This window comes from Oculina patagonica, chromosome 14, assembly GCF_052425735.1.
Source record: "Oculina patagonica isolate OP01 chromosome 14, crgOcupat, whole genome shotgun sequence".
In the NCBI taxonomy this organism is placed as follows: domain Eukaryota; kingdom Metazoa; phylum Cnidaria; class Anthozoa; order Scleractinia; family Oculinidae; genus Oculina; species Oculina patagonica.
Window position 1 is genome coordinate 5,402,304 of NC_135771.1, and position 16,360 is coordinate 5,418,663.

A 16,360-nucleotide genomic window follows, 5' to 3' on the forward strand; every position below is an offset into this window, starting at 1 on the left:
AAACAATTATCCTGCTCAATCTTGCGGAATATCGTCTGATATTTGCCAACTCGGCCTACGGCCTCGTCGGCTAAGTATCAGCGATATTCCGCGCGATTTCGCAGAATAGTTGTTAATTATTGGCCTTAAGATTAAAATCTTGGGAAACAAGAAATTCGTCTAACTAGCAATAAGACATCGAGCCCGAGGTTTCTTTAAGACAAGGGCGAGGGATCTAATAGCTGCTATTACAGTTTATCCTGTGATTATATATTCTTTTGTTAAGATCGAGCGAAAATCAACGGGCGGAAGGGTCAACACACAGTATATTGCTTAAAACAATGCAGTTGTCACTTACGCTTCGTTATTATGTCAAACCGTGCGAACTGTAAGTAGTAGATAAAATATGAGCGGGAGATCGGACACGAATATTTTATTCTACTTGTGAAATGAAAACAATAAATTGAATGTAAAGTATTGTTATGCGAATCAGTACAGATCTGTATCAAAAGTAAATAAATACTTTTTAGCTGAGCAGGAGTTTGTATCAAAAGTTAATTCTATAGTTTGATTTGTATTGGGGTTTACAGTTGCGTACATGTGATGTGAATATGGTACTGGGAATGGTTTGCACGCGCATGAATATTTAATGAATTTTACAATAACAGCTATTGTTTATTAGTTGACAGCAAGGAAGCAGCTAGCCACTCAGTTCCTCCTTTCTTGGAAAACGATCCATCCTTGGATAATGCGGTAAGGAAAAATATTTCCATATGGGAGCAGGCACCACCTAGCGCGATGAATATTCCGTCATAATCCGTGCTTCTCGACCAATCAGAATTGAATTCACCTCTGAAAATTATAGTAATCTACTTTATTACTAATTACCAAGATGAAAAGAAGAGTCAGTGATCGGTATCTGTACCTGGTTTCCGGTTCGTCATAATATCTACCATGTTAAGAGTGTATTCATTCGCTCCGCTGTTCTGTATGACAGTAAACGGTCCCTGGGCGCCCATGGTAACTGAATCATGAAGTCTGTAACAGTGTAGAAAACAACAACAAAATAAGCCACTGCAAACGCTTACACGACGAAAAGTTATGTTTCAACAGTTTTCTGGCACTCTTTATGGACAAAGTTAATATACAAAGAGAAATTGCTATACAAAATAATAGTCTTACTAAGTTCAATGAAACATACGGAAATCTTTTGTATTTTTTTTCTACTTTCTTTTAGAAAATTACTTTTTTGTTACTGTGTGTGTTTTTTTAGTTAGTATTTGTATGTCGTAACTGTGCACATATATCATTACACTAATTTAGATACTTTATGTTCTCTTCTATTAATAGAAATGCCAAAGACAATAAATATTGTTGTTACCAGTAAGTTTTATTATCTAATAACAAGAGAAAGGAAAAAACACTGTAAAAAAAGCACTAGTAGTAATTATGTTTAAATGTACTCACTGTAATCGTCAATGTAATTTTTTTTTGTGTGTGTGTGTGTGTACAAGCTTCTTTTTTTTTTGTAAGTAGCGTATCGATTATGTAATCTCTTGTTTTATGTAAATGCATAATAAAAAAAAATAAAAAAAAAATAAAAAAATAAGCCATCACGTATGCGGCGCCAAGGAATACCGTAAAATTCCAGTTATAACCCCCCCCCCCTCCCCGCTTAAACGCCCCCCGGTTATATATATATATAGGCCTATCTACCTGGAAATAAAAAATACATCCGATTATAAGCCCCACCGGATATAAGCCCCCATTTGCCGGATGACAGTACTGAAACAGGGCTAAATGTTGCTTTATTATTCGTTTTTAACTTAAAAACATATTTCGATCAACCCTTTCGTGGCCCGTTTTTTTATTCTGCTTATAAGCCGTCCCGGATATAAGCCCCTCCACTTATAAGCCCACTTAAAAACCCTTATGAAGTTGTATGAGCCCAGGGCTTATAACCGGAATTTTACGGTATGGTTTTTGAGCGGCCTTGGTCTGAAATAGCTATAGAATGTAGATTTTGACCGTTGTGTTCTTAAAAAGAGTATGGACTACGCAAATATATTTCAAAGAGAAAAAAGGCAAGCCTGTGGCCGAGGAGAGAAAAGAGTCTTGCCCAAGAACGCAACACAATGACCCCGGCCAGATCTCAAAACCGGACCAGTCGATCATGACTCCAGCGCACTAGCAATTACGCCACCGCGCCTCCCAAGCTCGAAGATAAACAATTGGATAATTCAAGGTTTTTTGTAGATGTTTGTTTGCACTGTTTGTTGTACGAACATGTAATTTGACGTAGACCTCGATCACATGCAGAAGGAATGAGCGTTGAACCTCTGGCACCCAGAGTATTGACATCTAAGTTGTATCTCATAACTAATGTAAGTAAAACAGGAATCAAAACCTACAAATAATTAAGAACATGCTAGGAATACAGCATTTGAATCCACAAGCGTACCTGGATCCTTTAAAAATGGTGACATTCCTTACATTACCAACGCATCTCAGAGCAAAATTATCTTTTCGGTAGCAGAGTCTGCCAAGGCCATAGCTGTTGTCAAGCAGGATACCAACCACAGCTGAATTTGAATTGTATGCTTTAGGAAGTGCAGCGCCCACGGACAGCATGTTTCCATCTGCTCCCAAATCTGCTACCAGATAGTTCTTGCTATTGCCTCCGTCGCCAATCACGCCGTTGATGGACAGCACATCCTTCCCTGCGCCAGTGTTGATTGTTACCCTTCCATTGAATGGATTCATCTTGGACAAATCGTCGATGCTGATTCTGTCACTTTCCGGTTCACACTTAATGTCTTGTGTTGCATCCAGCTGGCTTGGTTCTCTTTCCCGTTTTACCGTTTGGTCTTCGGTGGGCCATTGGTTGAGGTCCACATTGTTGTACTGGGGTACTGTCCGAGTGTCAATCTCCACATTCCGCTGGTAGTTTCCGTATGCCCGTCCAAAGTGTTCCCACCGGCCGCGGCTGGGGAATGTCCTCAAAAGGGATCTAAGATACTCTTGGAATGACACGGTGTTGACGTTGATAGTATTACCACAGAACTTGGATTCAGTAGGAACGCCCAAAAAGTCGTAAGGCAGATCCAACTTAAACTTGGGGTTGGTGAATTGCCGTTTTTGTCCGAGGACGAAATAACGCTTTTCTTGATAATTAGCTGTCTTCGGATCGCATGGGGCGGTACCTGGAGCAGCGCAGGATGGCTGCCAAAATTTGATTGGAGTGTTCGGTTGGATGTGTTTTTCAAGTAGCACACCTGAGTTGAGCTGGTACATCCAACCAAAACTGCAAAACAAAATAAATAACGGAGCAAATATTCTGTCGTGGTCCTTTTAAGGATGTCAAGGGCATACACTCACGCCATTTATATATTCACGATGGGATTGCACATTAAAGCAATAAATTTAAGACTTCTTTAAAAACTACCAAGAAGAGATTATTATAGGAATAGAAACGAAATGTCACCCCTGACCGCATAAAAACATAAACGAGGAATTGAAGTGAAGAGGAATGCACAGCTTACAATGGTAAACTGGTGCGAATACGACTAGGCGTAGGAAATCTACCAATACACTCTTTGTTTATGTAAGAATACAGTTTTTCCGACCCAGACTGAATATTCTTATTTTTCTGCAGATTTTAGGCTGAAAATATTCTTATGAACATTCTTAGAAAAAACAGCTTGACATTTCCGTTTTAGCAAGTATTGGGTAATCAATAACAAGTGTTTGGTGTCCAGATCTGTATCGTGTTACATTGTGCACATGTACCATTGCTTTTCGTTGCAGCCTGGCCGTTTTGACTTTAAACAAAGCATTCCTTACAGAGATAAAATGACGGAAATGATAATACCTGATTTTCTTTCAACTAAAAACTATATTCTTTTCAAAATCTCAGCCTCGGGTTTATTCTTAAAATATTCTTAAAAATTCGCAAATTTCAGCCTCGATAGATTCTTATAAAATAAAAAGAGTGTAGTTAAAAAGGTAGGAATATGCAACTGTTATCTATTTGTGAAGAAAAACGAACAGATACTCTACCACCTCACTTTCCTCATGCCCAAATATCCCACACTTTCATTCTAAAGTCAGGCCAACTTATCACTCACCTACGAGCCCCAGACTCTGTGAATCTCTCCAGCTGGTGTTGGTAGCCTTTGAGGTCATTGCGCGAGAATTCCGTCAACTTGTTCGCAGTTTCAATGACCTTATTTCTTGGCCAAACCAGATAGACAATGGTTGAGGTTATCCAGAATGTAACCGCAGCCACTCCGCTAATAGTTGACAGCACCTGTAGGCCGGTAATTAACGTGGCAGTGTACAAACTCAAGGCAACAACACAGCCAACGATGCCAAGTACGCTGATTACCATCCCCATGGTGTTTCTATTTTTTATAGCATCGTAGAGTCGCATTCCATTGACAACGATTCCAAGAATCTCAGAGACTGGTCCAACTCTTAATACGGCCGGAAGTTTTAACCTCTCAACAAAGAATCGTACCGTGCTGTAGACATGCCAAGCTCTGACCTTCATTGGAGACGGCTTACCCGTCTCGGCTAGTTGCTGGAGACGTTTAAAATCAGCTTTCCAAGCGTCAAAAATGTTTTGCCTGGCTCTGTCTATCAATGGGAAAGTGATTGATATGATTCTTGTGCAGAACTACTGGCGTTGCAAAATAAGTGCTTAAATTAAATTAAATTAAAGAGTTAAATTAAATGTGTACTTCATCTTTTTCTTCAGCAATTTCGAATTTGAACTAGAGATCAAAAAGTAAATATCTCTTATAGTAAGTCCACGGTACAGCCTTTGCCTGCATTGTACTTTATTGAAATACCGGGGGGGGGGGGGGACTCCCATATGAAAGTGACGGGAATGCTCGTCGTCTCGCTTGGGGGTATAAATTTCGGACTTTGGGTCTCGCTTAATTAGGGTGTTCTGGGAAAAATGGCAAAATGTTTAGCCGTCAGGGTCTCGTTTAAGGTTGCACGCGAAGAAATATACAAATATAAGTTCTTTTTCAGAATTTTGGTATCTTTTAGGGGTCTAAAATAGCTTGAGCCACACCCAGATTGGTCTCTTTTAGGGGCTCTGTTCAAAATTTCCGACGAGCATCCCCCTCCACAATAGAGCCAGCTGATGTTTGATACCCCAACTTTTGATTTCCTTTTTACAAAACAATTTAGACGAACAGCCAACTCGGATGCTGCGGACACTTGAACTTGCGTTGCTGATCATCGTCATGACACAACCATTCTATCTGTACACAAGCAATTGAATATACTGTTCTTAAGTCTTATAATAAGAAACCACATGCAAGATCCATTAAGCAGAAACTGTTTGAGATGAAAAAAAGAGTGATGGTTTACAAGAGACATCTGCGATGCTGACGAAGCCAGGATCAAAAAGAAAGCTTCGTTAAAAGTTGTAACAAGAACAATCTTCTGCAGTTTCGGCATGTTCTATGTTTCCATTACAAAACATTTTCGTAAGTTGCTCATGATCAGTGGATTTTTAAACTAGTTTTAAAACAGCTTGGTCTGTCGGTGATAAACCTTGACTGTTCTAACGTTACGGGATGTAAACACTTATTTACCTTTTTCTGCAACGCTGGCTTTGATCTCTTCTTGTACCCTTTGTTTGTCTTCATTCGTCTTTTGACTGGACTGCTGGAACTGCGCAAGTTTTTCTTTTATGCCTTGTGAGACCGCGTCTAGATTCGTCTGCACTGACTCGATGGTGTTTTTAAAAAACGACCTTTCCGTCTGCATCAGTTTCATAAGACCACCAGCTGCCTGGTACTCCAGTGGCAAATCAGCAAGAATGGTTTGTATAGCAAGAGAAGCGAGCTGATCACTCGCCTCTAAGCCTCTACCCAGTCTAGCCAAGGCCATGGAGTCAAGCATGGAGACTTGCTCAAACATGGCCTTGCCGTGTGAACTGAAGTAACTTTGGGACTCTCCTCCTTCAGTGCTGTAGGCTTGGATCAGAGACGTTATCACTTCATTGTCGGTCGCCTCAGTTGTAGAAACTAGAGCCAAACTTGCGGCCACAAAATTAAGTGCAATAGAGATTAGCATCGCTTTACCCCCAAACTGCTCTGTCAATCTTCAAATCGCTTGACCCTAGAACAAAGAGTTGCAATGAGAAACACCGGCTTAAACTTAGAGGTGTTATTTTATAGAGATGTGAATGATGTAGGCAAGGGTTCAGTTCTAAAAAAATTAAAGGTTTGGTTAGTTCTTCGTCAGCGTTCATTGGGTAAGAAGCAAGTCTTACTTTAACAGGCAAAACCTGAATACGCCTCTAAGTTTAAGCGGTGTTTCAAACTCTTCTTCAAGGCATTCTTATGGTCCAAGGACGCACTGCTGCGAGCGTTTTTGAGGGAAGAACAACCACAAACTGCCGTTGGCCGAAACAAGCCACAACAAAAAGATCACCTTTTCATGCTTTCTCTACTCCTAATTTCACAAACTGATTAATCCAGGACCGAAGTTCGATTTTATCGTTTTACCAGAAAACCGAGAAGAAAAATAACAAAAAGGCTTTTATGTTAAATGTTAAAGTAAACCCTGTTCAGTAATTTGGTAGGATCCGCAATTTTTGAAGCTAATCATTCACATTTGCATGGTCCGAGTCCTCACGGCGGGCCGCTCCTTACTATTTCGGTTCTTTTTTTTGTTTTATTGATAATTTTGAGGTTTCCTTTTCATTGAGACAGCTGATAAAGGTAAATGTTCACTTATTAAAGACATAAAAAGACAGCTGTTCTCTTGCTTGCCATATGCAGATAATGAAATTTTTTGAATTTGAAGTTACTATCATTGCTTTACGCGAATGTTGTCTCCTTAAAGGGGCCATGTCGATCACGCAATTTTAGGCAATTTCGGCACTGACTAACTGGTCATTCAATTAACTGAAACATCACAATAACAGCTAAAACTGTAGATGAACTCAAAAGAAACACAGAAAGACCAAAAAGGGACATGAGTGGGCAAAATTCGCGAAGATTAAAATGATTGCGTTCGTGTAAACATGAAAAACATCGGCCCGACTTTTTTTAAGTTTATCTCAATTTGTATGCAACTGTCATTTACAATGCTCGAAGATCATCCTTGTTTGTTATGTGGCCGTGATTTTGCCAAGAAATGACTTTTGCACTTTAAAATTAAAGTTTACAGCTCTTAATTAACGAAACAAAGAAACTGATATGAAATGACTTTTGCACTCTAAAATTAAAGTTTACAGCTCTTAATTAACGAAAATAAACAGAATTACCTGAAACAAAGAAACCTCGATCAACCTTATATATTACTGCCATCTAAGTTGGTTTACAGCTAATTTGTTTCATTAACTACCTACGTAGGTATATGTAACTACAACGACTTTTCCTCAACACATACCTGGAAGCGTTTCAAGAAAACAACAGCATCTCGCGCAAGGCAGGAAAGTGAAATGCTATTTACGAACTGAACAAGTGACGATAATTTAAGGTAGTGTGGAAGTTTCTCTTCGCCTTATTACACAATCCTATCAGCAAACAGGCTAGAGTGAGCAAAGTTAACGCCACCAGAACTTTAAACGATTTATTGCTCGGACGTGCAACAATGGTGTGAATACCTTGTTTGAAGACATTATTAGCCCGTAAGTACTGGTTTTATAACCATCTTATGTAAAGCCCCACTTTATTGCGATAAAACCCTATTTTATTGCAATAAAAGTATCGGGATATTATATCATGTAAGGTTTGTTTCATGATATTTTTGTATTTGAACTTAAATCGTTTGTTTCAACACCAGAATTTCTTTAAGTAACACCTGATTGTTTATTTAACCTTGGTGGCTATGTATCAGACCTGTTTGTTGATAATAAGAGAAGAAAGGAAAACCAATGGAAGTAGCATTTGGCTCGAGCTTGTGATGTAGCTAATTAATTTCATTGTTAAACAGAAAACACGGTCGACAGAATCGTCATCTCGAAACCGACCACTAAGAATAAAAGTCGTTCCTTAATTCTTATATTGATAAAAAAATTCCTTTTATGAAACAAACTAAACAAACGGTAAAGTCAACAATGTGAGCAGGTGTATGTTATTCGTCACACGTGCACGTGCTAACGGGCATGTAAAAGATGAAACTCGTGTAAAAGTGCGTTAAAGCGTAAAACCTGGTTTGCACTGTGTACACAAATGATTTTATTAAAACCCTAACTAGAATTTAATGGCCGATTCCCGCTATAGCGCGCGCCTGCAGGAAATAACGGTAGTTGTATTCCTCAAACCATGCGCGAGACTCGGCAACGTGCATCGTTGCTGAGTCTTGCGCATGGTTTGAGGAATACAACTACCGTGATTCCCTGCAGGTGCCTGCTATAGAGAAAATCGGGCATTGTTATTTTATTCGCCATGTAATTGTTTACTTTTGATTGACTGGAGGCTAAACAGTTATTCTTTTAGAATGAAAATGTCCTAAAACTACATGTTGCACAACTTTCAGATAGCGATGTTTGTTCGATCTTGTCACATTTGAACAGTTCATATATTTGTCACATTGTTTAACCCCTTCATTTCATCAATATGTTCTTGAAAACTAAAAGAAATTTTTTTTTTTTTTTGAATAAGTGGTAAACCCACAGAAGTTTTACCAAGGCTTAAATGTTAAGGAAACAGTAATTATAAGTTTTTTCCTGCTCAGTGAGAAAATAAATAACCTAGTACACCTTTTGAGCCATTTTCACTTGAGTGTCTAAAGTAATTTGCGTTTACTGTGGTTTTACATTGCTACGCTCAGTGATTGGCTTAAAAAACTCGCGCCACTTTCTTAACCAATCATAAGTAAAACCAAAACGAATCATATGTAACTCCGTGACTTGCTCCCGAAAGTTTTCTCCGCGGTTCGTGTAATTGCTTTGAGTTTTGATTGGACAATGGATTGCTCTACGTCCTTTATGACTGGCCAGAGTAATTACTTTGGTTTTGGTTTTACGACATTCAATTGAAAACCGCTCTAACTAAGAAACACAGTTAACTGTTTCAACAATGACACTCTCTACAATTTAACAAGATGAATATTTTATATGTAACTCCGTTGTTTATGGTCAGACTCTATGAAATCTGCAAAACACCAAGAAAAAAAAAACAGAATTGTAAGTTGCTTTTCATTGAAGAAAAAGCGACGCGGTATGAGCGGTTTTCACTTGAGTGTGAAGTATTGGTTTTTTGTTTTTTTCTTTTTTTAACCTTTTTCTTCGCCTTTTCCCTTTTTTTTTTTTTTTTTTTTTTTTTTTTTTTTTTTTTAGAAACAGATTCTATTGTTTCATAACCGTTCTTTCAAACAAATCAATTACTATTGATACTGTTGAGGAGAGGTTAGTAGCAACATTTCTACGATACTGCAATTTTATGTAAACTTTTTTTAGCTTTAAAACCATAGATGATAACTGCCGCAACATATTTCTTCGGGGTATTTTGAATTAAATATATAGTAAGTTTGAGGAATCCTTTACAGAGGCTTTTATACTCTGGCATTTTGGCGGTTTAAGCCAGTTTTGAGTGTCGGTTTACGGGTACATTTGTATTTAACTGGCGGTGTACAATCAACAAATTATGGCGGTTTCGATCTTTAGGAGAAAATGAAAGCGGTTTGCTATCTAGGATTAATGTACGACTTCCTGGGCACAGTAAGATGCAGCCTGGCACTTGTCGATCACCGTAAATGATCTTATAAACGCCTAGTCTCCTTCGCAGCCGTTTTTAGTGTCGTCACGCAAAGCTCCTCACTAATAAAGTTGTTGTTGTTGTTGTTTTTGTTGTAACAAACGCCCACCCTTGAATAAACGCCTAGTATCTAATAAAAGCCTCCGTTGAGGCGCGCCTTAAAGGAATCCTGGTGGTTGCATTCATCTTGCTAAGTCTCGCGCATGGTTTGATGAATACAACTACCACGATTCCCTGCAGGCACGCGCCATACAGGGAATCGAGCATTATTCAAAGAAAAGCTTCTTCTATAGAGGAGCTGAGTTGTGGAACAGCCTTCTTCCAATGATCTACAATGTGCGTTGTCTTTAAAAGATTTTAAAAGCAAACTGCGTCACCATATATCTTAGAACGAGGTCTGTACGCTGCACACGGCATCCGCCAAAAGCAGCTTAGTGTGAAATAAGATGTAATTTTGTAATTATTAGTTAGTTTAGTTAGGCAGATAGATAGATCAGCTTTATTTATTTATTTTTTCATTTTTTATATATGTATCCATTCTTCTAACAAGCCACGGGCCTCAGTCCTACCCAGGCTGTGCACATCACGCGCACTCGGAGCGTATGTCAACATCAGGCGCGTATCCTGTGACTCGTATCTCCACCACAACCTCACCGTCACTGGCTTTCAACTTGATGACGTCATTCTCCTTAGTTTCGATTGTAACTCGTTTGTGACGTGACTGACAAATTCTGATGAACGGCAAATTACCACTGGTGTCCATGATTTCAAAGCGAATTGGTTGACCTGTGGTAATACGGATATATCATTCATTTATTGGCCGTAAGATTACAGCAAGGCGCCCAAAAGTGTGACCACTTTTAATTTATTCACATTCTTCGTGCAGATTTAATCCAATCAAAAGCCGTGGATAGCTTGCAGTTGATTTCTGATTGGATTAAATCTGCACGAAAGAATGTGAATAAATTAAAAGTGGTCACACTTTGGGCGCCTTGCTGTAAAATCTTAGGAACAGAAATCCGTCTAATTAGTAATAAGACAACGAACTGGAGTCTTCTATGAGACGAGGACGAGTTGTCCAATAGCTGTTATTACAGTTCATCCTATGATTATATATTCTTTTGGTAAGTAGGTATGCGAATTAACCAGCCCACTCAGTTCCTCTTTACTGGAAAAATTAACTATCTTTAGATAATAAGGTAAGGAAAAATATTTCAGTATGAGAACACGTGCGAGTCTTCACTGGTTTAACACTTCACTAGCTAATTCTCTCCAGGTAACAGGCGTTTCTAGGTACATATTATCGTACGTAAACGTACCAATTAGGGCAACATCATAAAAATGGCATTAAATAAATGATTACGAAGATAAAAAGAGTCAGTGATCAGTATCTGTACCTGGTGTCCGGCTCGTCATAATATCTACCATGTTAAGAATGTAATCATTCGCTCCCCTGTTCTGTATAACAGTAAACGGTCCCTGGGCGCCCATGATAACTGCATCATGAAGTCTGCAACAACAAAGAGCGCTGTGATAAGCTATCCGGTAGGTATGTGCGGCGCCAAAGGGGTTTTGAGCGGTTTTGGTCTGAAATAACTATAGGATATAGATTTGGACCACTGTGGTCTAAAAAAGAGTATGGTTTGTTCAAATTGAGCTCAAAGATAAAATGGTAAGGTCTGCGGTTGAGCCTAGTGGCCCATCAGGCCGGAGCTTATCCTGGTTTCAGTAGCTTGAAGCGACTAGGGGTATTTCTATACTCCCCATGGATGAGATGCTAGTCTATCGCAGGCTTACACGCAGCATTAAATTCACCGGTACCCATTTATACACCTGGGTGGAGAGAGGCATCGTGAGAGTAAAGTTTCTTGCTCAAGAGCACAACAAAATGACCCCGGCCAGGGCTCAAACCCGGACCGCTCGATCTGGAGTCCAGCTCACTAACCATTAGCTAGGTCACCGTGCCTCCCAAGCTCAAAGATAAACAATTGGATAATTCACGATTTTTGTTGATGTTTGTTTGCATTGTTTGTTGCACCAACATGTAGTTTGACGTTAACCTCGTTCGTCCGCAATAACATGCAGAAGGAATGGATATTGATAGGTATTTGTTTTAGTGCACCGGTGTTGATTGTCACTCTTCCATTGTGCGGATTCAACAGGGACAATTCGTCGATGCTTATTCTATCACTCTCCGGTGCACACTCGATTTCCTGTGCTTCATCTCTCTGGCTTGGCTCTCTTTCCCGTTTTACCGTTTGGTATTTGGCGCTCCATTGATCAAGATCCACATCGTTGTACTGGGGTACTGTCCGAGTGTCAATCTCCACATTCCGTTGATAGTTTCCAACCAGTTGCCCACGGCTTCTGCCGTATTTCCTTCCAAGAAAATCAAGATACTGACGGAATGACACGGTGTTGACATTGATAGTATTACCACAGAACTTGGATTCAGTAGGAACGCCTCGAAACGCCGAAAAAGTCGTTATGCATTTCCAGCTCAAACTCGTGTTTGGTATAGTGAGATTGCCGTTCTCGTCCAAGCACCAAATAATGTTTGCCTTGATAATTTTTTGTTTTGGGGTCGCACGGGGTGGTGCCTGGAGTAGAGCAGGATGGTTGCCAAAATTTGATGGGAGTGTTCGGTTGGATCATTCTCTCAATCAGAACACCAGAGTTGACTTGGTACATCCAACCAAAACTGTAAGAAAAGGATCAAAAAGGTGTTTGGGTCGGGGAGTCGACTGATATTAACCGATATTGCTCTTCGAAGGTCAGATCAAGCATTCTGACACTGCATTCATCATAGTTTACACAAGAATACGATTCAAACTTTGTAAAGGTAGGCTGCAATAATTTTTCAGCTTTTGTAAACAAGTTAATATGCCAGTGCCCCTTTTACTCATTCCCACAACAACTCCAAGCCTCAACTTTGCATGATTAACAGTACACCTTGAAAATACTACTCGATATATCTTTCAGGGCCGTAACTAGCAAGAGGCAAGACAAGGCACTTTCCTCGTCTTGGATTAACCCAAAATTGAAACTAAATATGTTTAGCTGGGAAAATAATCACCAGCACAACAAGATTTTTTTATAACTACTTAAATGAAAAATGTTTAAGAAAGAGTTTCAGAGCTTTTAGTTCTCCACATTTTCTGAAGGGGAATGTCCCCAGAACCTCCTAGCAAGGTCTTGCCTCACCTTATAAGCCAAAGGTCTGGTGATGGCCCTGTCTTTCATTGAATAATCACGCATCAACTAGGATCGCATTCTTCTTGTAAAACAAATGAAAATAATATACAACCGAAATCCTTTATTTTACTTTTATGTAATGGTGTTCAAACCACCTCCAAATGTCCTCACGAGCATTGCTCTTCTGGGATATTTTCCCCCTGTCCCCCCCCCCCCCCCCCCAACCCTTTACCTGCGAGCTCCACTCTCTGAGAACTGTCCCAGCTGGTGTAGATAACCGTCCAGGTCATTGCGAGAGATTTCCGTCAACTTGTTTGCCGTATCAATGGCCAAATTGCTGGGCCAAAACAGCTTGACAATAAGCGGTAGCATGAAGAACGCTGCACCAGCCAATGCGTTTAAAGTTGATAATATCTCCAGGCCAGTAACCAGTGCAGAAGTGAACAAAGTCAAGCCTACAACGCTACCAACGATGCCAAGAACACTGTTCACCATCCCCAAACTGTTTTTGTTTTTGATTGCATTGTGAAGATTTATTCCACTGACGACGATGCCAAGAATGTCGGACCAGGGCCCGACTCTATACTTGGGTGGGAACTTTATTCTCTTTATGAAAAATTTTGCTTTGCCGTAGACATGCCAAGCTCTGACTGCCTTAGGAGAAGGTTTACCCGCCTCGGCTAGTTGTTGGAGTTCTCTCAAATCAGCTTTCCAAGCGTTAAATATGTTTCGCCTGGCATTTTCTATCGAAAGAAAAAAAATTATTGATGTAATTGGCTGTATTTATCGAGGAAGAAGAATAATGTTTCGGAAAATGTTGTGGAAAAGAAGACGCATAAAACGACAAAAGAACTTAACAGTTTTATGCGGCTGAAAAATACATACTACGGTCGGGACCTATTATACGTCCAGACGTCTAATGCGTCTACGTTAATATGAAACACATAAAACATAGCAGACAAACTTAACCAAAGTGCAACTGCTTAAAGGGCTATGTCACGGAGATTTCGCAGATTTTTGGTCTAAACTGTTCTGAAATTAGTGGAAGGAAACTAAACCCATAAAAAACAATATCTTTGAACATCTAAAGGAAGATGCTATCTTAATTTGCGGATAGAAATCAAGCTACGGCTACAAATATCGAAGACGCGCGGAAACAATTTGAAAACGTTTGCCTAATTGCAATCCGTTTCCATCCGCGCCATCCGCAGCCAATAATGCTAGTTAACAGTTTCAGTGCTCTAATATAGCAATTTTAAATAAAAATGGACTATTATTTCTAGGTTTCATGCGACACAAATATAAATTTTGGCTGTGCAAAAATCTGGTAAAATCCGTGATATAGTCCCTTAAACCAATTGTGCAACTGCTTAATTGCATAACACAACCTGGTGTGCAACCTTTATCAATGAGAACGACGTCGCCAACTAAAGAGCTGAATGAGGAAAACAATGGGTCTTCTTATGCAATATAAATCGTGGTACGTTTCTTAGTCGTAAGGGTTTGGACCTCCTCGCATAAAATGCTTTGTAAGTACCCCTTCATCCATCATCAACAATGTTAACAGCAATAACAGTATGACAGGGCGAGGAGACCTAAAAGAAACCACGAAGCTTATAGGGGAGGCCGCCTCGGCCAGCACTCTTAGGTGTCAATATTGATGAACATTTGACATGGAAACCTCATATTGGCTTTGTATGTACACAAATCTCTAAATTCAGTCGTGTAAAATCTAGGTCTGGACAAAGCTTAGACGCAAGGTTACCTTGGCCTGAAACACTGGCTTTGATCGCTTCCTGTACTCTTTGTTTATCTTCATCCGTCTTTGTATTGGAGTTTTTAAACTCTGCCAGCTTCTTTTTTATGCCTTGTGACACTTTGTCCAGATTCCTCTGCGCTGTAATAACAGTGTTTCTAAAGAACGGCCTGTCGGACTGCATTAGTTTCATAAGACCACCGGCTGCCTGGTATTCTACCGGCAAATCTGCTAGAATGGTCTGCACTGCTAGCGAAGCAAGTTGATCAGTGGCTTCCAAGTCTTTGCCAAGTTTAGCTAGAGCCATGGAGTCGAGCATAGAGACTTGTTGCAACAAGGCCTTGCCATGCGAACGGAAGTAACTCTTGGACTCTGCTCCTGCCACGCTGTAGGCTTGGATCAGAGATGTTATGATTTCATTGTCTTTAGCCTTCGTTGCACTCACTAATGTTAAAAATATGACGAGAATGTTGATCGCCATAGCGTCCCAGCAAATCAGCAGGCAACCTTTGTCAAGTTGAAAATTGCTTACTCTAAAAAAAAACCCAATAACGTTTCAAACTTGAATTGGAACTGTTCTTTTCTCTGCAGCAGAGAATAGAGTAAAAACAAAATTAGTTGCAAGTAAAGAATTTAATTCAACCAGAGTGGTCCTTGCAAGTGTAACTTGTTTCTTCTTGTTAAATGTAGTGGTTAAAGCCATCAAAATGGTAATTAATTAAGTCGTTCCCTTTTTCGGATACACCTCCATAAGACGGACACCTGGTGATGGTCCCTTCCGTTTTTCAGTTATTTTACTATAACCAAACTCCCTATAAGACGGACACCTCTTTAAGACGGACAACGAACACTTTGAAATCATTAACGGGAACTTGAGAAGTGTTTCTATCATGTTTTATTAGTGAAAATACTTCCAAACTTCGTATCAAGTTAGTCAGCGCCCTGGATACGTGTATACCAAGCTTACTAATGATAAAATGAAAACTGAGAAGAATACAATGCTTTTAAATACAGCTTATGTCGCTTATCTGCTCCATTATCTGCCTAATTGTAACTACGTTAACTTATTTAAAGATACGGCAACGACTTTTCTTCAACACATACCTTATAGTGTTTCAGAGAAACGCCACTTCACAAAAGGCAGGTCTGTTGCAAAATGGCGTTGGAGAACTGAACAATTGGAAATAATGTAAGGTTGCCTCGAAGTTTTCTACGAAGTGAGCAAAGTCATCGCCACCAGAACTTTGAGTCATTTATTGCCCGGACAAGCAACAATGGTGTAAAGACCTGAGGTATTGTTTGCAGAAGTTTATTAGCGCGTAAGGACTGGTTTGACGGTGTTAAAATAACCATTTGATGTAAAACCGCACTAAAATTCTGTTTCATTGCAATAAAATTACTTGGATATCATATTGTGTAAGTAAGGTTTGTTACATCATATTTTTGTATTAGAACTTAAATCACTTGTTGCAATAGCAGGATTTAATTTGTTTTAAGAAGCACCCGTTTCTCCATTTAACCTAGGTTGCCATCTCAAAACCGTCCACTAAGACTAGAAGTCTAATATTTTAGCTCTAATATTGTTATAAAAACCTAAAACGACACAAACAAAACAAACAGTAAAGTCAATAATGTGACCAGTTGTAAATTATTCGTCGCACGTGCTAACAGGCGTGTATAATTGTAAATGGTGTAAAAG

General features: G+C 39.5%; 1 protein-coding gene and 1 long non-coding RNA gene across 2 annotated transcripts; both read right to left on the bottom strand.

Moving 5' to 3' along the window:
• Positions 1-10,210: 10,210 nt before the first annotated feature.
• On the bottom strand, positions 10,211-11,386 carry LOC144637524 (uncharacterized). The gene is made up of 2 exons (XR_013567735.1): positions 11,108-11,386; positions 10,211-10,496 (listed from the first exon to the last, which is right to left on the bottom strand). It is a non-coding gene; the product is annotated as an uncharacterized LOC144637524 (long non-coding RNA).
• A 442-nt stretch (positions 11,387-11,828) lies between these two features.
• LOC144638585 (uncharacterized) lies at positions 11,829-15,852 on the bottom strand. Its single transcript, XM_078497776.1, has 4 exons — positions 15,766-15,852; positions 14,671-15,194; positions 13,138-13,648; positions 11,829-12,411 (listed from the first exon to the last, which is right to left on the bottom strand). Exons 2-4 carry the CDS (start codon positions 15,140-15,142, stop codon positions 12,162-12,164), a joined length of 1,233 nt encoding a protein of 410 aa, XP_078353902.1. The 5' UTR covers positions 15,143-15,194; positions 15,766-15,852; the 3' UTR covers positions 11,829-12,161.
• Between the last annotated feature and the right edge of the window lie 508 nt (positions 15,853-16,360).

What these genes read in the sequence shown, in the direction of transcription:
- LOC144638585 (XM_078497776.1), bottom strand. Translation starts at nt 15,142, where the DNA reads ATGGCGATCAACATTCTCGTCATATTTTTAACATTAGTGAGTGCAACG. An exon ending in AGCCAGTGTTTCAGGCCAAG is followed by an intron (nt 13,649 to 14,670) that starts GTAACCTTGCGT and finishes TTCTTTCGATAG; the next exon opens with AAAATGCCAGGCGAAACATA. An exon ending in TCAGAGAGTGGAGCTCGCAG is followed by an intron (nt 12,412 to 13,137) that starts GTAAAGGGTTGG and finishes CTTTTCTTACAG; the next exon opens with TTTTGGTTGGATGTACCAAG.